This window comes from Physcomitrium patens, chromosome 10 (assembly GCF_059467195.1).
Source record: "Physcomitrium patens ecotype Gransden chromosome 10, ASM5946719v1, whole genome shotgun sequence".
Taxonomy (NCBI): Eukaryota; Viridiplantae; Streptophyta; class Bryopsida; order Funariales; family Funariaceae; genus Physcomitrium; species Physcomitrium patens.
The window spans coordinates 2,964,662-2,987,076 of record NC_143419.1 but is presented as its reverse complement, the minus strand read 5'-3'; the positions used below and the strand labels follow the sequence as shown (position 1 = coordinate 2,987,076).

Here is a 22,415-nt window from a genome sequence, read left to right as displayed (position 1 = left end):
TAAAAATATTTTTTTATTCTATTTTTAAAGTTAAATTTAAAATATTAAAATATTAGATCTTTGAACTGACATTCTAGTTTCAAATAATATATTTTAAACCTTTTTGTACAATCCCGAGTCATAGAAGGAAATTTTATTGGAGATTAGTTACATACAATTATTTGAATAAAAGTGCAATTTAATGAGGAAATTTTAATAAAATGAAATTTTATTGTGATATTGTAAAGACATAGATGAAAAGATAGTTGATAAATAACACATTTCATGTTTATATAAGGTTATAAATCTAATTGAAAACTTATTAAAATAAATAATAAGCAATAAATAGTCATGATAAAGTCTGAAACATTGTTTTTATTGAATTTCAATCAAATTCAAATAAGAAAGAAACAAATAAATAATGTATAGATTGTGACTTGTTGATTTGTTAAATCTTTGAAGAAAATTTTATTTCTTTAATAATATAACTGATATATGATACTCAAAGGTTTTTCAATTTTTTTTTTCTTTTTTTTTGCAATTTATAGAAAAAAACATTGCAATATATTTAATACTTTAGTTTGTTTTAATACTAATCAATAAACATACAAAAATATATTTTAATATAAGAAAAACTTTAAAAATATACATCATATAAAAATTAAATTTTATATATAGAAAAATGTTACTAAATCCAAGTTTTTTACTAAATTAATCTATCCATGATAAAATATATATATATATATATATATATATGGTAATCATGATAAGTGTGGTTAGTTTTTATTGGTTTTAGATCTAGTGGTGGATAAATGAATGTAGAGGTCATTTTTTTTTATAATTCTTAGGATGGATGGATCAATTTTATAAAAGCTTAGGTCTAATTATAATTTCTATATATATATATATATATATATATATATATAATGATTATTTAGAATAGGATTGAAGGCTTCTTTTGTCATTTTGATTATTTTGTTTGTTGCAAAGATTTGGATAAGAATATTTTGATTTGTTTCTAAATTTTAGATATTAATTTAGAATCTAATTTATTTGCAAGAGATAAGATTAGAAATTAGAACATTGATACTATGGATTTATAAGTACAACACACCTTAGAAATCCCAATTGTGACTTGTGATGAAGTAATAAATACATGAGTTTCCATACTTGTTCTAGTACATATGTATAACATAAAGGAATAGATTTCTAGTGTATGTATGTGTATGTATGTGTACGTATATATAAACATATACAAACACACACATTAATCAAGCCTTTAATATTACAAAATTCTGAAAAAGGTATGATTTTACATGTAATGATTAATATATATTTTTATTTTTATTTACGGTGCAAGATTATGTATATATATATATATATATATATTTATTTAATGTGTTACATCTATTCTAATAGAAATCCCATCAAACATATGTTGTAGTAAAAATAAATTTTTCTTGAGAAAGTAAAGTACCAAGATTTGTTCAAAAGTTTGCATTTTGTGTTGAGAACAAGGTGAGATTAAATTGTGAATTGCAAAGAGTAAACCCTTCCACTATACAAAATACATAAGTTTTTGTTCTAATAGCAGTAAAGTAATGTATTGGTTTTTTTTTTTACAAAATAAAAATAGACTTGAATTCCAATAAATAACTAAATAACTCCAAAAAATTGTATGATGAAGTGGTTCATGCTTCCTCATGGAATTTTCAATAGCAGAGCCTGAGTTCTATAATCCTTCCACATTAATTTACTTGTATATGATCCTTCAAATCCAATGTTAATTCAGATATGGTCTTGTCAAATGGCAACATTTACAAATGTTTAATAAATTTTAATCAATGTATTTTCAATTGTTAGTAAATAAAAAACTACTTGAATTTGAACACACACAGACATATATATACATTTAATATATTTATGTATGTATGTACACACACACACACACACACACACACCTATATATATATATATATATATATATGTATGTATTGATATATTTACTAACTCACAAATTGGTGGCCACGGTCTTGGGAGGAGAGGAACCCCACGGGTAAGGGAGAATGCGGGAAACGGTCACCCGCGCTCGATTGGACTGCCCGTGGCTGTGCAAGGGCAGTCACCCCAGATGCTGCCCACCACAAACTATTTGAGTGCCCCGATACTGGCCCATGATTTCGTTATTGTTAGCGTGGGGACGGATCTCCGCAGGCGAAGAAATCGCTGGCCGGGAGGGGAGGGGAGGAGTATCTATGCTGCCCAGTGGCGGTGGGGTAGGTACTGTGCTCCATCGGCACGCACCTCTCTACTCCCATTGTCCGACACCTGTCAGTACCTCTCCATCCTATAAGATCTTGAAACCTGGCACAGATGTCACTGTCGACCTCTCTCCAGCGCTTGTTCTTTTCTTCAGTGGGCCCTCCCAACAAGACCTTAATTCGGTGGTGGTGGACCCTCACCTAGTATTGATTTCGTCCAGGTCACCCTTCTAGCTGCCACGTCATGGTTGCACCATTATGGGATGCAAAATGTTCCTCACCTCCGAGATATTTCCATTCATTTGTGATGAAAGCTGTCCCCGTGGCCCTGCTCCTGGATCCTATTGGAAGGAAAGGGCAGGGCTGGGAAAGGAAGCAAGTCTATTATTAGATAGCCGAGCTTTTCCAGATTCGGAAACAGGTGTATCGGGAAGGTGTCCCCACAGTGGAACTGGCAGTATTTGCTTACGTGGCATGCTAATAGGTCATCAGGGGGGATAACAGAATCTGTTGTCAGAACAACTTTGATCCTTTGGCTTGACCCTGGCTGTTTGGTGGTTGCATGCCACGTGTTGACCCTTGGTAGGCCGTGGTTCTTAGGAACAGGAGGAAGGGGTGGGGGGGTTTGATGCAGACAACGTTTCTAAAATGGAGGGGAATACATTGATGAGATGGAACATCAACATGTGGACAATAAAAACAATGAAAAAAACAAACAACATAACTTGCACCTTGTTAATAAGAAAAAAGAAGTTAGAATACATTTCCAAAGCATTTTCCTCGGAGACATGTTTCTTGTCAACTTCCCATGTTAAGTTTCATTCAGAATTATGATTGTGTGATTTTGAAGGGTGGCGAGGAATGTGATGGACGTGGCGCAACAGGAACACAAATCCCAAGGAAAATGAGGAGGCAAATTTTAATGAACACATGCACACAATTTTGTTCATACCGCTTTGGGGGGGGGGGCTTTTTGAAACTCAATGGAGATTGACCAGCGGTGGGAACAGGGAGTTCTGTTCTATCCACACCCTCATCTTCAGCTCCACACTCTCTCTTTGTGCCATGCACATGTGGCAGGGTCCAAGGCCCAATGACACCTACGTGGACTTCTGGAGACCCACCCCACGTCGCGAGTGGCATTCCAGGTGACGGAAGGGACGAAATTGAAGAGAGATTACCCCAAAGTGCCATAACGAAAGCTCCGGAGGATACGGGTTGACGTCGACCACGACCGTCCCGCGCGAAACAGCCATGATCTACGTGGCAAGAAGGCGGAAGATTACGTGTCAGAGAAGTTCCTCCGTCCAAGGCAGTCACGGAACTCGAGGAAGTGGGCGGGGTTAGGGACTGCGGGTCCTCTACGGCGCCTCTACTCTATGCCTATGCATGGGGCCATCCCCCTGCTCTCTCACTCGCTCAGTCCATCCCTCCCTCCTCGTGCTACAGTCGACGCCAACTGTAGTTGCTGCATCGGTTTTTATTCAGCGATCTCGCTTTGTTTCTTTCCAGCTGTGCGAGCTCCCGCTCATGTCGTCGCACTTGGTGCAGATCTTCCAACATAATTCTGTCGTGAGGTCAGTTTCGTCGAGTTTGAAATTCGCGGGGATGCATTGTTAGTTGGATTCTGTCGAGCGGAGTTGAGGTGAGAGGAAGGAGGGGGACTGCGAGGGGGTTTGGGGTTGTGTAGAGGAAAATGCCGAGGAACCGAGAGACGATCACGGAGATGTGGAGAGGTTTGACGCAATTCGGTAGCTGGAGACTTCATTGTCTGGATTCTTGAAGATTTTGCGTGACATCGTAATGGCGGGGTGTGGAATTAGTGTTAAGAGGATGAGGATTCATTGTTTCCAGCGACCTTGGTGCTTGTGGGAGTGTGAGGTCTCTTTGGGACGAGGGTGGAGTACTGAGGTCAAAATTAGGGGCATGGACTCGCAGGTAGGTGTGAGTTGAGCAGTGGCGGTGGAGATGTTGTGGATTCAGTGGAGACAGGTGGTGAAAGGTAGACGATGTGGCATTTCGTTTGATTTGCTACTGCTGGAAATTGGATTGCAGAACGAGTAGAGAGGCGTAGGAAGGACGTGCCCGTGTGATAGTTGAGGCAGGTGTACGTTGATGTCGTATCTGGGAGATGTGAGAAGAAATATGCGTGTTGGCAAGCACTCGGAAACATTAGTGCAATGCAATGGATATGAATACAGAGGATGTATTCGAGAAGATGCTCGGGGAGACAAAGAAAATGGCTACTTCGACGCCGCGGAACAGCAACAGCAACTACGGTGTTTCTGATCATTTCTCCATGGAAGAGCTTCCTCATCCAGCTCGAAATCTTACAGCTTCCCGTGTTGTTATCATGGTATTCAATCTCACTCTTAGCAAGCATCTTGCCTGGATTATTGTCACTGACAGTGGGAGTGCATGGTTAGGGATCGTTTGTATCGTGTTCGTAGTTAGTAGGCAGATTGGTGACCAAAATAGATCGTTCTGAAGGAGACTGTGCTCTTGGAACTAGCTTTTAACACTGGTAAAGTTTTAGACACTGCTTCAAATTTAGATGATGAATGAAGGCATTGCACTTACAGGAGGGTCTTGTGAACGTTGTTCTTGCGATCAGAAACTTCGATGGCTACATTAGGTTCTGCAATGTCTACACGGTCAGTTTGGATACTGGTTTGACTGCAGTGTTCTTGAACGATTGGGAATTCAGGATTCCTGCCGCATCAATATTCATCACAGCCGAATATTATTGCCCGGACGACGTTTTGTGATTTATTTATGTGGACACTTCAATAAGGCTCATATAGAGTGACACTTGCATTATTTTTAGAAAAGGATTTGTAAAGGACGATTTTGTAGCCCAGGGAATGGGGAAATGTTTAGGTGGAACCAACCAAGATCCTTTTTTCCTATAATCAACGGGCAGCTTGCAGCTGCATCTCGGTTATTACCTCGGATTTTATTGCGCGTAGAATGTTGAGAATTTGTGTTCGGTTTTTTGCGTAAAGATCCAATTTGAAACTTGAATCGGTAATTTGGACATTTAGCTCCGGCGATTTTGCACTAACTACAGGTTCTCACTGTTCATCGGTGCAGCCATTGCTGCAACTTAGATCAGTCGAAATATCTTTGAATTGTTACAGCTTTACTACTCCAATTTTGGAGCGTACGGAAGTTACTCTTTGCATGCTATTCGGAGAAAAACTTGCTCATCTGTTTGTCTGGAAGCTGCAATTAAATTTTAGTGATGCCTTGCATTTCGATGCTTCATGCTGGAGTGTCTTGTTGCAGGTGATAACCATGAATGCTGAGGATTTGTTTCAAATGTTTGATGTTTGCTGCTTTTAAGCGGAGATCTGCGCTGTAGTCAAGGTTTCCTTGACGCTTCATTTCTGCAATACTATGAACTATCCATTGCAATGAAGGAAGGTTTCTTGAAAAAGAGAACGTCAATTTTCATTTGGACAAGAGCTGATTACTGCAGTCATACTCGTTGGAATTAACCTACAGCTGGATTCGGGAGAGTCAGTGCTGGACATCCAAAAAGCTCAGATTGCATTTTCCTCAATGTGTGGCATTGGAGCTGGATTTGACTCTCGATGCTTTCATAGTGGGTCTTGATGATTTGAACCGCTTTTCGTTGAATCTTTAACGATTGTGGGCGTCCTGTGGCACACTTACATTGGGATGTATTATATTCTAAATTTGAAGTGCACGATTGAGGGACTGAAGGCCAGGGCATGCTGATGCAGGTCACAGTGGCTGTTCTGGTAGGAGCTCTCACAGTTAGCACGTGGTATTTTACACATAGTTACCCGAAAACTGCAGTGACCAATCTATCAGAATCGTTGCGACTTGAAATTCTCGTCAACACATCTGAACTTCTCAATGGGATTTTTAAGATGAATACCTATAGTTCGAAGGCCCTTTTCCACTTGATGGAAAAGAACTTTTTTGGCTCTGACTTTGGAATTCAGTCCCTAGAGAAGGTATTGAGCCTGTTCTTCTGATCATGTAACATGTTCTTTACTTTGTATGATTTTGCTCAGTTTGTTTCGTTGTTGACTGAAAATTACAGTAAGATTTGCTGCTTGGGGTCGAAGTCTGTTGTTTTTGGTTTATTATTTTTATTTTAGGGTTCGAGTCTCATTGTTTTTAGAGTGCCGTTGGCAATTTATATAACGTTCAATGATCCGTTTCTCTCTTGTTTTTCAAGTATACTTTTTATTGCAGAGGTTCATACTCCATATTGTGGTTCGTGTATTCTTTGAAACTAGTGGATACATCTCATATTTTGATAGTATGTGTAAGAATTTGAGAAACCAATAAGAAATTGGAGCGCTTATTAACTGTAAAATTCTTATTATTACCTCTGCAGATACGGCTGGCGACATGGTCCATTTTCAAAGCTATGCCGACGATCACATCGTTGGGTGTAACGGCCTTGAATGGATTGACAGCAGTATATGCTCGTAAGGAGTCAGAGTATGATGGAAACCTTTTAATTTTCTCGAATAGCACTAATTCTGAGAATCCCATGTACTACAAGGAATTTGTGGATGAAAACACTGGCGATCCAATATCAGAGGCTTCTCGTGAGACCGAGCTGCTGCCTTTGCATACCTATCGGTGGTTTACGGACGCTATGAAAGTGCCCCTGACTAACCTTTCCTGGTATATTGAGCGCCACACGATAAGTAAGTGTTTTGACTGTTTCTATTGCAGTAGTGTGAATCTGTAAAAGTGAGCCTTTATAGTTTTACGATTGTTTCAGTTAACGAAGTGTCAAAATTTGAAATACGATTTTGTTCCACAGCTTGCGTTTTTCTCTGCATTACTATGCTAGGAAGGTGAAGGTCAAACATTTAGAACAGAACATTGAACGTGAAATCTCAACGATTAGGAAGCAAGAGATTCTGCACGTTTAACCGGCACGGTTTTGTGTAATGCAGATGGACACGCGTTTGTGCTGTGTTCAATACCCGTGCAATCTCATACCACTAAAGAATTCGCAATTATCCACTCCGGCCATAGTTCTATTGCGATCAATAACTTCCTTGCCTCTCTTGACTTGAAAGGTGAGAATTTCCGCGAGGCCTTGTGAGAGCTCCTTTTCTCGAAGATGCTCTCATTCTTCTTGGTTTACATTTACAAGCGTAGTTGGTCATATGCTGGTCTTAGTCATTTCTTATTTCCTGGCCACATGTACCTGTTGCTGCTGGCGAGGGTCTGTAAGTCTAATGCTGGGTAATTTGTTAGCTTGACAACGTAGTGTTCAGTGTTGCTCATTGTCTGGAACTGATTAATTGATTGGGAATCTATAGCAATGCTTTGCTGCAATTATTTAGTGTTACACCTAGTTCCCACTGACTTTATAGGTCTACTTTACTGCCCTAGACTTCTGATCAGATTTTCATAGATAAGAACCCCTTTGCTGATGTTTATAAAGTTTTCAATTTTATAGTTTAATCTTATTTAGTTTTTCCTTTTCAGTACACGAGGGTGCTCTTTTCACATGCGAACTAGCCCTGCTACTTTCTGCTTGCAATATACGTACTGAACTTTGTAGCAGGGGGGAGGATTTTTATTTCGGATCAGCTTGGAACAACGCTTTTCTCCTCAGATGCTACGGCTTGTGTGCCGCAGAACAAGACACAGTGTGAACAAGCTCCGGTGCAAGTGGACTCCATTTTAAACGAAGCAAAGGATTTCCTGGATAAAGAAGTGGGGTTGAAGTCGCTTGTCGAAAACCGAACCAGCTTTGCTGATGTGAATATTCGGAACAAACGATATTCTGTAGATACTTGGCCGTATGAATTTCAAGCTCTCAGATTAGCGGTGGTGATAATGATTCCCCGGCACAGTTTTTGGGGACCCATGGATTACTACACAAGGATTACTTGGATCACGTTGCCTTTGCTGTCTATTGGTGTCGTTTTCATTGGGTGCAGTCTTATATACTTGCTCGTTGAACAAGTCCAGGCGGAGGAGAAGCTGCGAGCGGAGATTCAGAGGCAGTCTGAGGCTAAACGCAGGGCGGAAGCCAGTCGAGATGCTAAGACGAATTTTTTGTCAAGCATGAGGTGATACATCGTTTACAAGTGTGGACACAAGTTTGTTGATTTGTTGTAAATTTTATAAATGTGTTTTCTATCTCTGTCGAACAAGGAAGAGTGCTGGTCCAGATGATATCATGGAGGATGCATGAATTCAACTGATTAGATCTACCTGAGCAAACACTGATTGTGGCAAGTTTCACTAAATTTCCTGCTTGTAGTTTGATGCATTTCTTTTAAGAAGGCTCCTGTGTCTTCAAATTTACCAGTATGGATGAGTTCAAGATTGAACGGTTTAGAAACTATCAGCCTGCTCATTTATTGAATGTTGTTGACGGAGAACCTGCTTTATTTACAGAAATATTCTTTTGCCTAAATTTCTTGGTCTTTGAAACAGTCACGAGCTACGAACCCCAATGGCTTGTATAATTGGGCTGCTAGACATGCTTCTATCGGAGAAATTATTGGATGACATCGCAAATAGTGTCCGCCAAATTCATCGGTGTGCCACTTCTCTTGTTGCCATCCTGAACTCTGCTCTTGATATTGCAAAGGTATGTATGCGATCTATGAGCATTATTTCTATACATTGCTCTTTTGATGTCCCATGATGTACTTCGTCTATAACATTTTCGGTCAGTTACTTTTGAATATCTTTTACTAAGCAGGTTCGGTGTGATTTCCACCCTTCGGATTAGTAATTTGATAGCATAGAAACAGCAAGTGGATTATTTTTTGATCATGGAGTTCTTGTGTCATTTCATAAATCATCCTTTCATACTAAAACTTAGAAAGCCTTTGATGTGTCGTTTTCAATGTCAAGCGCGTCCTTGTACCCCAATTGCATTAGCAGTGGTATTGTTCATAAAACATTCATTTTTTATATTTTTATTGTGTTCGAGTGGATCATTCTATAAGCTATATCATTTCTGCCTCACTTTTTTTCTGCTTCTGATTCCAATTTTCTCATTTTCACATGGTCTTATACTGGACAAAATCCTGATCAGAACCTAATTTTGGCATCAGTTGTTGTCACTTGCAGGTGGAATCTGGAAAACTTGTGCTGGAGATGGCGGAATTTGATCTTGAGGCAGAATTAACAGCCCTTATTGATGTCTTTTCAGTACAATGTGATAACAAAGGTCTATTTATCTGCCTTCAGCTTGCAGGTCAGCTTGCATTGCGACTTTTTTCACCTTCTCGGATGCGTTGATATGGAAGTTTGGACTGCATACGTTCTGTGGGTGCAAGCAACACACCTATTGACAGTTGCGTCTGTTATGTTTATAAGTCTCATTTTTGGCAATTTTATCCTCATGTATCTCCATGGTTATGTGTTTGTGACTAATAAGTGCATAAACGTGAATTCATAGATGACGTACCGAAGAACGTCGTAGGTGACTCAGCCCGAGTCATGCAAGTCTTCACAAACTTGATTGGGAATAGTATTAAGTTCACATCCTGTGGGAGGATATCAGTACGTGCGCGGCTTGCAACACCTGAAGATGGTGTAAATCCTACTTCCAGCCGACTTCAACGCCGTGGTTTCAGTTCATTTTCTCTGGAAACTATGTTTACAGATCTTCGGACTAGTGATGAAGTGATCATATTATTTGAAGTTGATGATACTGGACCAGGGATTGAACCAAGTGAGGCCCATCTTCATTCAGTTTGGGTTCAAACTTCTTCGGTGATTTTAGTATTGAAATGACGACTCTCATTAGTTGAATTGGTAGTGAATCCATTCTCGTTAACAACATTGTGGATGCAGCTCTGCGGGAGCGTGTATTTGAGAATTTTGTTCAGGGCGCTGCAAGCACAACTCGCACGTAAGTCATTTGTACTTGTACTGTCTGCGAACTGTTCATGCATTGATACATCCGACTTGCTGTATATTTTTGGGATTTCAATTTACGTTCATGTTTTCTTCGCTGAGCTTACAGGCATGGAGGTACTGGACTTGGACTGGGTATCGTTAAGTCGCTTGTGCAAATAATGGGAGGGGACATCAGAATCGTTGAAAAGGAAGGCCAAGGTTCTGTATTTCAGTTCACTATCTGTTTCCAGCGTTCGCTGAAAATGGAAAAGATTCCTTTCATTCTCCCATCTTCTTTAGAAGCAGCTGAGGTAATCCTAGGAATCCCGAACGCAGATTGTCGCGCTGTTGCTGCTCACTGGGTCAAAACCTGGGGCCTTGTGGCTCACGAAGTTCAAACGTGGAAAGAAGTTCTTATTCACATGAGAGCTCTGAATGGGATTTCGGTTGACACTGATGTTAGAACCTCAAATTTGACTCACCGGCATCATGTAGATCGTGTTCAACCCCTAATTATGGATAAGGACGGAATTGGTAAGGCTCTCAAGTCTAAGACCCAGAAGCTTTCCAGTCGATATGACTTTTGGAAAAGCTGGCAGTCTAGTGGTACGAAGGCATTTAGTGGTCTGCAACGGCAATTGTTAATTATCGACATAAGCCTTTTACCAAGTACTGTTGAGCATGATTGTCTTGAAGAATACTTGCGACAATCAGGTTTTTTAACGGGAAATCCGACTGCGTGTTTGGACACTCTTGGGCTTGAGAAACTTCATCCTAATGATCGGCAGTTGTTAGACACTCAACGAAACCTTTTGGTTGTTTGGGTAACAGCATCTAATACTCCGGAACCAGTGAAGACTGCATTGCGATCAGTTCGAAACTCCATTGCTGTAAGACGACCACTTCATGCTACCCGGTTAAAAGAGCTTCTGCATCAGATAGCAAGTGAAATGGGAGACAGCTTGCCAACTATGGATGCTGAAAGACCCAAAATACTTTCGTCAAATGCCTTAGCCTATGCTAAGCAGCAAGAGTGGGATGATCCGTACAGATGTGACACTGAGGTCTCTCTCCCGGGTGTTCCTAAGCCGGAGGGGACAATGTCGCTTCCAAACATATCCTTCGATCAGGCTACTCGGAAACATCCCACATTATCCCTCTTGACTTCTGGTACCCAGAGCCAGGATGCCAGTGTTTCTCCTAGGCCTAAGTGTACTCATCGGAGGACTAGGACGCTAAACAGAAAACCTGAGGTGCCTGTAGGGGCTGTCTCAAAACCATTTGAGAACCTTGAAATTCTGGTGGCTGAAGATACTCCTCTTCTGCGCAGGCTTGCTGTTGTGATGTTGCAGAAACTCGGGGCTATCACTTATGAGGCTGGCAACGGGCAGGAGGTAGTAGATGCAGTTCAAGATCGTATCGATAACAGCAAGTCACCTTTCAACTGTATACTTATGGATTGCCAGGTATATTGTTTGTTTTATGAACAGATGGAGTTTTTCCTGAAAACTACTTGTGGAATTACCTTCTCTAAACTCCATGATACAGATTGTCATACCTAGGGTAACTGTGCCCATGATGAAAACCTCCTATATTTGATATTTGTAAAAAGTCTATAGATGGTGTGCTAAAGAGCCTTGAATGAAACATTGTTGATATCATCGTGGAGTTCTATTGGCAGTAACAATGATGTGTCAATCTATTGATGTTGATATTAAGTTTTAAGATTTGTGGTCTCAACAAACCGAAAATACCTCATACTTCCAAATCTGGATTTGAAAATTGTGCCGTGTAATTTCTGTCGAGCTTTTCACCTAATTTTCGTAGCTTTACGTGGACAGGCACATTCACCTTAATATGACAACCCTTTTAATGTCTGAGTTTGTGCATTTTACTGTTTATTTATATTTTAATTCTTGTGGGTTGTGTACATGACAGATGCCAGTTATGGATGGATATGAAGCTTGCAAGGCAGTACGTAGCATTGAGCAGGAGCAACAGCAAAAGACGCCCATTATTGCCCTCACGGCTAATGCCATGGCCAGTGACGAACACAAATGCTTGCATGCTGGAATGGATGCTTTCTTGACTAAACCTATGAATCAAGATTACATGATCGAGGTCATTTTACAAACTGTGGCCTCACAGATTACACAGAACGCTCCTTTCAATTCAAAAATGCTTGATGTGCATTCCGCCAAGGTCTCGAAGGAAGTCTTTCCTCACGAGCCAGACCTCAGAGTTTTGGCAACTTGATGACTTTTAGCATTACCCTTACACCGACACGGTTTTGAGTTCGTGAGTTTTTGAGGATTAAACGTGGTTGCGCACTTGAAGGAAGATTCAGTGATGATTGTAAGCTGTTGCTTTGTTGAGAAAATTTCTGATTGCTGCCGTCGGTCCAACCTAATGACGAACTCAAAACAAGTGAAACACTTGATTGTTTAGACCCATTGGTGCGATCTCTAAGCTTACAGATCTGGTGATTGGCATGCTAGGCGAGGCGGTTTTTCATCTTTTTGGCATTTAAACCGCTTTGAAGCAAGTACAAACGATCAGAGCTTTGATTGAGAACAAACTTAGTGCATTTGTAGATTATTTGATGAGGTGGAGATATGTCCTGATCTGTTACTGGTTCTTGAACAATTCTTATTTATCTCAAGCGTTTACTGATACCTCGCGAAACTTGTCCCCTCAAATGGAAGTCAGTTAGAGACATATTTTAAATAAACGGTACAATTTGTGACATCTTAATTCCAGTAGACAGTTCTAACAGCATGTGGAACTTGGTGGAATCTTTTAGGGACTTCGAATCAAATTTTGCAAATATTAAGACAGAAGATACTTTGCATCAATACTTCAAACCCACTACTGATGGGCAGATGTCGGTGTCTTCCTCTCTGAAACCTGTTAGCAAAGTTTTAGAGTGTTGTCTTTGTTGAGCCTTGTTTTTGCAAGTGTTTTTGCAACGTCTCAATTTCTAGAAGTGTTTTATTTTGCACTGTACCCACATATAGAATCACTTACATAGATTTAATTATGGATTGACCTATTATTCTATTTGAGTTTGTACACCGTGCAAAATTTGCGTGGAATGATGTGCTTCATATCAAACCCAACATTATTCTATCCAAAGGGGCAGCTCAACTATAAAGACAGATTGTATAGCTAGTTTTTAAGATTGGTAACTAGTCCTCTTCGGACATCAAATTTTACCTTTTTTAAGTAAATTTTTATAAAAATCAACTCCTAACTTCCTTCTACATATGCTCATATTCATTTTTCTAATCTAATTTCATTAGCCTTATTTATGGCCTTACAAAGTAAGTAGTAGCCTACTTTGCAAAAAGATAGTATTTATACCTTTAATTTTACTTTCTTTTGGATTATTGTCTATTTTCTAAGATAATTTTCTATAATATTTGAAATAAGATATTCTATAATATAATATTTTTTTTGCCCTTTTCACCTATTAGTTGTGTTATATCACAACACTAGGCACCTAGCAGTGGAAGGTAGAAGGAAAATTTCAACAACAAGATCCTAAAAATTCTAATAGAAACCTAAATAAATTCCAATTAAATCTTAATAATACTAATCAAGCTTTAATCAAATTCAAAAAAAATCCTAAAGAAATTATATATATATATATATATATATATATATAAATCTAAAGAATTTTTAAAGAAATTGTAAAAAATTAATATGTAGATCTTAAAGAAATCCAAAGAAATCCTAAAAAAATACTAGAGAAATCTTAAATAAATATTAAATAAATCCTAATCCAATCCTAATTTATTCTTAATTGAAATCCTAATGGATCTTAATTAAATTTTAGGTCAAATTCTAATTAAATTCTAAATCCTAAATCAAATCCAAAACAAATTATAAATCTTAAACTAAATCCTAAAAAAATCCTAAGTCCTAAAAAATTCCAAACAATAATCCAAATCCTAGAAAAATCCTAAATCCTAAACCAAATCTTAGACAAATCCTGAATCTTAAACCAAACTCTAATCTAAGTTTAATCAACTCAAATCAATCCTAAAGTAGATTAGAACTCCAATATCTATTGATTAAACTATTGATCTTGCTTAAAAAATTTACACGTCTCTCAACTTTCTTAGTTGAAAACAAGTATAAAAAATTTGAAGATAACTGCACGTACTAAATGGAAGAAAAATCCTAAAATCTATTCACGTATTGGCTGGCCTCCTATTCTAATCTGAATGTTGAGCTTCTAGTTCCAATATCTCCTTTTTGAACTATTGAATTTTTTCCAAAATTCACTTGAACTATTGAAAGTCAAGTCTAGTCTCTATACAAAAAAATTCCACTTCAATCCAATTGACAGATTACTAAAGATCTTAAAAATACTCACTGATCCTCAAACTCCAATTTCTAAGACCCCAATCCACAAAAACTTTCATATACTTTGATCTAACTATTCAGTTGACCCAAAATTTGCACACACATTCACAACTAGCACACCAACATTCTACCCAAAATTTACCCATATACATACCACAAAACTCAAGAAACCTTCAAATATGTAAACATAGTTTTATTTCTTAAAATCTAAACCAACCAAGAACATCAGTAACTTTGAAAATCCCCCCAAAATTGAATATTAACTTAATTGACATAAAACTAGTGCTCAAAAATCTCTTTGCAAGTCCGCTCTCAAATTCCACTTTCCAATCTACCAAAGAACTCTGGAATCACTATAGGTGCACAGTTTTGTGTCTTAGGGTCTGATTTCGACCCAGGTTGATAACTTGTCCTTTCTGGGAATCAATTCTTGGCTTCTTGAAATAAAGTTTGCTAAAATCTACTCTTAATTCTCTCCTTCATATGTCTATATCATTTTATTTTCCAATCTACTTTATTTTGCCTTATTTATGGCCCTACAAAATAAGTAGAAGCCTATTTCATAAAAAAGTAGAAATAGTATCCTTTAGTTTCACCATCTTTTTGACTATTACCTATTTTCTAAGATAATTTGCTATAATATTTTAAAATAAGATCTTCTATAATATAGTGTTTTCTTCTCTCTTTCATTCATTAGTTGTGTTATATCACAACAACGGGGAGCTCAATGGCACCACCAATGGCTATACTCTAAATCCACTACATAGCCCAAAGCTTCTCTTAACATACAAAAAATCAAATAAAAAAGATTTTTATTTTTATTTTTAAATTTCAAAAAGAATATATTTTTTCTCTTTTTGTTAGCAATTTAGGCTTTATGTTACCTCCACATTCATTAAATGGATGTCACTACAATGTTTTTTATGTTAATAATAATTTAGAAGAAATAATATTTATTTTATAATCTAAAGATACACACTAATACAAAAATCAAAAATCATTGCTTGTTTAAGTCTTTTCATATCCTTTTAGAAAAAAAAAAAAGAAAAAAAAAATTAATATTTTTATTTTATAACTAAATGGATAAATAATCTATAAAATATCTTAAAATTTTGGTACTAAAAATATATTATAAATGTATTTGATGTAATAGTATTGTTAATTTTTTTAATTGTATAATTTTAGAAATATTTTCATATTAATTAAGCTTGATGTTTATATTTTATTGATGTATTTTGATATATATATATATATATATATACATAATTATATGATAAAAGATGTGAATAAATCTTAATTATAAGTTACTTTGCTTCAAAATTTCCATTCTTAAAAAGAATATTATAATTATTTTAAGACCAAAGTTTATAAAGAAAATTAACTAATTACATTGCAATTGTTTTTCATATGGTCCATTGTAGTGGATGTAAGATTATTAATACCACCTCAAATTGCAATACATGCACTTTGAGATTTTAATTAGACTCCATTAAAGAGATTAACTTATTAGAAGTCAAAAAATATATAACTAAAAGTGGTGCTATCAAACTATTGTTTTCCATAATTCCAAGAAAGCAATTATATTATTGAATTTTGACATGGCCATGTCATATAGTTATTGATCTATAATTTTGTAATTTTATATTTTATGTTTTTTTATAGTTCTAAACCGCTTTAGAAAGTAACAAAAACTTTTAAAATAAATAAAAATTAATAAAAAACATCATTTTTCTTTTTCTACATCAAAGGAGAATATCAAAACAAATCTATGTATCTTTGGTGTCTAAGGTTTTGAACCATCAGTAAACACTAACTCCAAGTTGTACTTCATTTCTATCCCCTCCATTTGATAATTTATGATACTTGTGTAGATTTTCTATTTTTACGTTCTACGTACCATAAATAACTGCTAATTTTAAGAAATAAAATGCACTATACTTGATAAACTAAATTTGAATAGGGTGAGAATATAGTTGGGTTTATGAAATTCAAGCAAACCTGGTTATTTTCAGAGAGGAAGAAGAAGCTTTTATACCATCCTTCTATATATGCCTAAGTAGGTGATTGTAAATAACAGGGTTGTAATATCAACAATCTCGACAATTTTTCTATCTCGTAGTTCTGTATTGTAAACGCCATTTGATTCTCTCGCTCTTCCTGCAAATCAAATTGTTTCAAGTTTTTTTCGTGGAGGAATGTCATCGAACTTTTGCTTTCTGGCTTGGTCGTGGGAATTCATGACCTGCTTGATTTGGTTTTTAAATGCACTTCGATGCGTCAATGGATCTAAAAACCGATTTTCCAGATAACTCGACAATAATTCCGTGTTTCTGAGGCTTTGTTTTCGCTGTTGAAGTTTTTAACCAGCATGGTGCACACTACCTGCGAATTTGTCGCTGTTACTTTAATATTTAAGAATTCGTTAATTAAAAATATGAACTTGCTGGTCCGAAAAAGCAATTCTCCGACTGACTCTTGCGCAGGAAATTGATTTCCCGAGGAGAAGAATCGTCGTCTCGCAAGGTTTGCTAGCTCCAACTTAATACCGGTATTTCCTCGCGTATCATCATCGGTAAGCATTGTTAATAGAGGGCTCAAGTGCTCTCAATGCTGTTGATCGATCCAGGCAAAGGCTTAATATGCAGATGTTTCGTGAGCTTGCGCAGGAAAAGTCGATGAAGTTGAGTTGAAACAGGGGGGAAGACTAAGATAGTTGAGTTTTAACTGTGTTTGATCAGCGGATTTTCGCGTCAAATAGTAGAAATTAGGAGCACTTGATCATAGTTTTGGAAATTGTGAGGGCCAAATAGCGGTTTGCGTGAGACATAGGCGTGGAGATATGTCGATGTCGGGTGACGAACATGAGGGCGTCGGAGGGGAGAAAAACCCTAGCGACGAAGATCAGAGAGGCAAGGATTTGTGCATCGGTTTTGGGCCGATGGAAGGGCAGGGCGGTGGTGGTGTGATTCGTAAAGGACAGGGTTCATTTTTCGTGGCTGTGCACGTCGGGGCGGGGTTTCATTCGGAGAAGAAAGCGAAAGCGTATCAATTGGCTATGCGACGTGCTTGCCAGGCTGCGGCAGCCGTCCTCTCGGGGGTATCTTATTGCGATCCTATTGTCTTAGAGGAGCAAATTGATGGCAGTGTGGCAAGATGAAGTTCTATTTGTTTACTTGATCGGTAGTAGATAATTTCATTCTCACATTTCAGAATTAAAGTTTCCACTAACTTAAATACAAATTGTTAATAACATTGTAGAGGAGGCCAGGCTACAAATTTTGATGATTCCGAACGCTTGTCTGTTTCTACTACATCCCCCTCATCTTGGTTGTAGCTAGGACCTGGTAGTGCTGCATGGCATGCTTACAGTGTAACTAGGTTTATCTTCTCTGCAAACAGAATGCGGCTAATTAACTGTGGTTTTTACAACTGAGTTTACCCCGCTGCAAGATCATCAGTCGTTCATAGCTCTTTATGGTCCTCTACAGTTAGTTTGCATCGTTGAGATCTAGATATTCGAGTATCATACCATTCGCAAGATCAAAGGGAAACATCTACAACTCTTACTTTCTCGTGAACTTTATACTAAGCCCAGTGATTGGCGTCGTCACCAACCTAAAGTCGACGATACTCGATTTCCTACATACAGACTCTTTTAGACTTAGTGTTCCCATCGGCTGCGTGTGTTTCAGGAGACAGTGAGTTGCCTCGATGCTGTAGCGGCAGCAATTAGAGTGCTGGAGGTGAGGTGACGCAAAAATTCTATCCAAGCAAGTTAACTCTGCACAAGTTGTCTTTGGCAATTTTCTTTGTAAATGTTATGTCAGTTATTTATGTGAATTATATTTTTAAGTGCGTTTGCATGCACCATCGTTTTCCAGGATGATGAAGTCACAAATGCTGGCAGAGGTTCTAACCTGACAGAAGATGGCCACGTTGAGTGCGATGCAAGTGTGATGGACGGACATAGCGGAGCGTTTGGAGCTGTTGGAGCAGTTCCTGGTAATTTTAGACTTTCAGAATCGCTAGCAAATGATCTCAATTAGTTCGGATGAATTTAGAACTAAAATTTGTGTTCATCTCTCATCAAACGACCTCTAATGCAGTCAGTTCTAGCATAATCCTTTAATGCTTGGAAACGTTAAGACAATTGGATAGATAGATGTATGATATGACATTATGACCTGCACTTTCTTTTGCAGGTGTTCGAAATGCAATTGACGTAGCCATGCAGCTGGCGAAAGAAAGCCGTAAAGGAACCCTCCCTCTTGGTCGAACTCCTCCTGTGTGCGGAACAAACTTTTCCATGTGTTGTTCTAAAAATTACAGTGTTACTATATCATATATTCAAGAGTGGCTAAGAACATTCGTTGGTCTTCCATCGTATTTGTATAAGTATTATCTGTTAGGCATTAATTCTGAAATAGGGGCAACTCAATGTCGTTTTTCTTAATTTTTAATCGTGAACTTCTATTCTATATATATAGTTGACTGCACCGTTCAGAGTGATGAGCATGATAGTTAACTTCTGGTGAGCATTACAGTTTCCTTGTGGGTGATGGAGCGCGGGAGTGGGCAATTAGACATGGCCTTGCAGATGAATCAGTCAGTGGCGAAATCGAGAATGTAAGAAATGGCCAAAACTAACTATGCTATGGTTAGCAAAATTCATCTAGTGGCTCACAGCACTCGATATCATGGACTTAGAAACATATTATAATGCAGTTTTGGCTGCTTCCATTCTTTTAGTGTCAAGAGTGTGTCGTGAGTAATTGATCTTACATTTATGTTGATGTAGAAAACAATAAATGAATCATATTGTCAAAACTGGCAATTTAAATTTTATGGGTTTCATCTCTTTACCCCTTCTCTTGGAGTTTGGTCATGTTATTCTACTTACCACCAACACTGAATCATCTTTTATTTCCTTCGAAGTGGCTTATAACCAAAAAGGCACACGAGCAATGGAAAAAGTACAAACAATGCTTGGCCATGACCATCCCAACTGCTGAGAGAGATAGCATGTCGGATGCTCATTTAATAGGTGTAGAGGATGAGAAGAGCAGGGAAGACGTGGTGCTGGACACCGTGGGAGCTGTTTGTGTTGATAGAGAGGGTAACATTGCTGCAGGTGCTTCAAGCGGTGGCATTGCTATGAAAGTAAGTTTCGTCATATTGCACGCATCTCATCATCATTATCAAGTGACTTCCATGCTCCATCTTGTTATAAACTTCTGCATGTTTGAAATTTCTAGACTGAACTCGCTTGCTGCATTTCACGGCATCGTGGTTGTAGAATTATATATAATGCTCTCTTCTCGTATATTAGAGGTAATTTTTTGCGTGCTGTAAGTTCAAAATCACTTCATTTTTTGAATAGTTATACATGGAGCAATATGAATTCACTATTGAACTTGGACGTTGATGTCATTAGTGAAAACGATGGAGCTGGTATACTCCATCCATGTCCCAACTAATTAAAGCTTTTTCGAATCATTATGAGCTGCACAAGCACATCAGAAGTTATTTGAATTGCAAATTGCTGTTATGGTTTCCTTCTTTGTTAGCTTTTCGTTAAGCTTACAATTATGACAATTAAATATGATTTAGGTTAAAGGACGAGTGGGTTTAGCGGCAACTTATGGAAGTGGCTGTTGGGCGACCCCGAAAGAAATTTTTGGTACTTCAGTTGGGTGTACTGTCTCGGGTGCAGGCGAGCAGCTCATGAGAGGACTTGCTGCATATCGATGCTCTGCATTAGCTACAACGTATGTCTAAATTTACGGGTGTCCTTGTATTTGGACTTCGCAGCTTAACTATTGATAAAATGGAGAGCTTTGTATCTAAAACCAGAATGTATTAATATCATTACAGATTGCAAGAGGGGCCAGGACATGCGTGTGAGACGACGCTTCGTTCTGTTATTGAAAAGGGCCACGCTTTTGGGGGCAAAGACGACGCCGGAGTTTTGTTTCTACAATCGAATTGCGATTCAACACAGGTAAATGATTGAGACACGAACTGCAACCAATCAAAAGAGAACATTTACTGATCTACGTTCGCTCGTTTGAATCACGACCAGATGACTTGGATTTTCTTTATCTTTTCCCCACTATTATTATTATTATTATTATTATTTTCATTATCTATTATCATTTTGAATTTATTTTCTACGTCGTAGAAGCAGCAGGCAGCTTTTCTGTTCACCGAAGTTGCTTGCAGTTGGAATTTTAAATTTCATGGATGCTTGAAATGGGGGGTTCAAGTCCAGTCCAGCCAGTAAATCGTTTTCTCCAGGAGTTCAATATTTTATGCAGCAATTGATTGGAAGAATGAACGTGAAATTTAATCTCCAATAGGAACTGCTCACTCTAGTAAGGATTGTAGGTTATAGGAACCAAGTTTGTAGTATCCATGGATGTTTCCATTTCCTAGGTTGTTTCATATATTGTATGAACCCTGTAGTCGAAAATGTTAATGTAGTTAATTTCCTTCCCTGTTCTTCGCAATTGTTCATCTCTAGGTACGTAAGCTGTGAAAGTTGTGTTGAGTGTTATTCGTTTCATCCCGTTTTTCATGTGTCGACACAACTCCTCCAATTTGGGAATGCTGCAGACAGTGGAGTTGGTGGCAGTGTTTTCATCATCGTCATTCGGCATTGGCTATTATGGAAGCTCTATGAACAAACCAAAGGTAATTGCTGAGTTTGCTCAAGTTTTCGTAGGTCTTTGTTGTAGTATATAAATGCTGCACACTATCATGATTGAAGATTGCTATGAATGTAGATATGTGTGTCTTGGCGTTTAATTTTTCTTCTCCTTAAACTATCTCAACCTGACTCTGCTTGGCTTTGTAATCGAGAAGGGAGATGAGCAAAGATTTGGTGGGTGGGTTGTTGCAGACTAAGATATTGAGAAGACTGCCTCGGGATGACAGCGTATCAGTGTTTGCTCAAAATTTTAAAATCCACACCCCCGCAACGAGAATCTCCATCTCATCTCTTCTCTAGATAAGTAACCAAACGAGACCCTGCAATCCAGCTCATACTGTTGACCTGCGAAAACTCGGTTGAGATGGACCAACTTTTTAAGTTGCTCTCGTACAAAGTGGGAGTTGTGCTGTTTTTTTTATACTAAAGATTGCATCTCTGTTGTAGACAGTTATTTATGTAAAATCAACATGTTTATGTTTCCTTGGTGTTATTCAATGAAGCTTATAAGTGTACGTTGTGGCAAGTGAATTATCACTGATGTGAAGTATGAAGATCATCTATTGGTCAAGGGCGCATGTTCAGGTTAAACGACTTCAAAAGGAATGGAAGCAGATGTGATGGAAGACTGAATAGTGAAGCTGGTGTAGGTCTAAAATGATAAAGAATTGATAGCGTGCTGTAATTCATTTGAATAAAGGTTCTTTGATCCTGTTTCAGTATTAAGTTATTACCATATGCCAAAGTTTTTGTACAAAAGACTGTTGAAGCTTTTGTCACCCAATCCAAGGGTAGATTAACAAAATGGTGGAGCAAAAATTCCGTTCATGAGGGGATAAGTTTAGACCAGTTGTCAAACATGGGTAAGTGGCACTTAGTAAAAGTTTGGAGCATGAGAAAGTCCAGTGGGGACGTGAAGAGATTTTCCCACTCACACTAGTCTCATGTGAGTTAAAGAACTAGTTTTTAATGATTGATTTGTTTTGTAATTATTTTGCATCCAAATTTAAATACATTACAAACAATGTAAACTCTTATTGAACCATAACATGTTAGGTCACATGTTTCATACTTACAAACAATATCTGAAAAATGTAGTGAACTTTTAAATGTGAACCTAGCACTTGGTTGGTCACTTGGAATAATTGTATCTTTATACATTACATACCAAAACCAAAAATGATTATATAGATACGAGTGACGTAGAAAATTACATAAGTCTTCTT

The 22,415-nt window shown here is 37.8% G+C and overlaps 2 protein-coding genes across 10 annotated transcripts; both read left to right on the top strand.

Annotated features, from left to right (window-relative positions):
* Nucleotides 1-3,632: 3,632 nt before the first annotated feature.
* On the top strand, nucleotides 3,633-12,964 carry LOC112287554 (histidine kinase 1). Of its 5 annotated transcripts, none has more exons than XM_024530636.3 (12): nucleotides 4,461-4,596; nucleotides 5,529-5,761; nucleotides 5,990-6,226; nucleotides 6,616-6,934; nucleotides 7,190-7,315; nucleotides 7,810-8,320; nucleotides 8,691-8,847; nucleotides 9,336-9,462; nucleotides 9,667-9,942; nucleotides 10,065-10,122; nucleotides 10,237-11,575; nucleotides 12,048-12,964. In XM_024530636.3, the coding sequence occupies exons 3-12, from the start codon at nucleotides 6,140-6,142 to the stop codon at nucleotides 12,363-12,365; spliced, it is 3,318 nt and encodes a 1,105-aa protein (XP_024386404.1). In that variant the 5' UTR covers nucleotides 4,461-4,596; nucleotides 5,529-5,761; nucleotides 5,990-6,139; the 3' UTR covers nucleotides 12,366-12,964. The 5 variants fall into 5 exon arrangements, with proteins under 5 accessions (XP_073392912.1, XP_024386404.1, XP_090109569.1 ...); XM_090253443.1 differs by having other exon boundaries at nucleotides 5,529-5,806; XM_024530634.3 differs by having other exon boundaries at nucleotides 5,529-5,847.
* Nucleotides 12,965-16,559: 3,595 nt separating this feature from the next.
* Nucleotides 16,560-21,915, top strand: LOC112288011 (putative threonine aspartase). 5 transcript variants are annotated; one of them, XM_090253439.1, is made up of 11 exons: nucleotides 16,560-17,003; nucleotides 17,147-17,577; nucleotides 18,173-18,223; nucleotides 18,362-18,482; nucleotides 18,683-18,767; nucleotides 19,025-19,106; nucleotides 19,416-19,640; nucleotides 20,091-20,248; nucleotides 20,355-20,481; nucleotides 21,096-21,173; nucleotides 21,382-21,915. In XM_090253439.1, exons 2-11 carry the CDS (start codon nucleotides 17,320-17,322, stop codon nucleotides 21,487-21,489), a joined length of 1,293 nt encoding a protein of 430 aa, XP_090109565.1. In that variant the 5' UTR covers nucleotides 16,560-17,003; nucleotides 17,147-17,319; the 3' UTR covers nucleotides 21,490-21,915. The 5 variants fall into 5 exon arrangements, with proteins under 5 accessions (XP_090109565.1, XP_090109566.1, XP_090109564.1 ...); XM_090253440.1 differs by having other exon boundaries at nucleotides 16,560-17,028; XM_090253438.1 differs by having other exon boundaries at nucleotides 16,560-17,052.
* Nucleotides 21,916-22,415: the final 500 nt, after the last annotated feature.

Excerpts from the sequence above, each read along its gene's own strand:
- LOC112287554 (XM_073536811.2), top strand. The coding sequence starts at position 4,426 with ATGGATATGAATACAGAGGATGTATTCGAGAAGATGCTCGGGGAGACA. Across the intron at positions 6,935-7,189 it reads TATTGAGCGCCACACGATAA|ATGGACACGCGTTTGTGCTG; the intron begins GTAAGTGTTTTG and ends TGTGTAATGCAG. Across the intron at positions 7,316-7,809 it reads TGCCTCTCTTGACTTGAAAG|GGGGGAGGATTTTTATTTCG; the intron begins GTGAGAATTTCC and ends ACTTTGTAGCAG.
- LOC112288011 (XM_090253439.1), top strand. The coding sequence starts at position 17,320 with ATGTCGATGTCGGGTGACGAACATGAGGGCGTCGGAGGGGAGAAAAAC. Across the intron at positions 18,224-18,361 it reads CAGCAATTAGAGTGCTGGAG|GATGATGAAGTCACAAATGC; the intron begins GTGAGGTGACGC and ends ATCGTTTTCCAG. Across the intron at positions 20,249-20,354 it reads TGCTCTGCATTAGCTACAAC|ATTGCAAGAGGGGCCAGGAC; the intron begins GTATGTCTAAAT and ends ATATCATTACAG.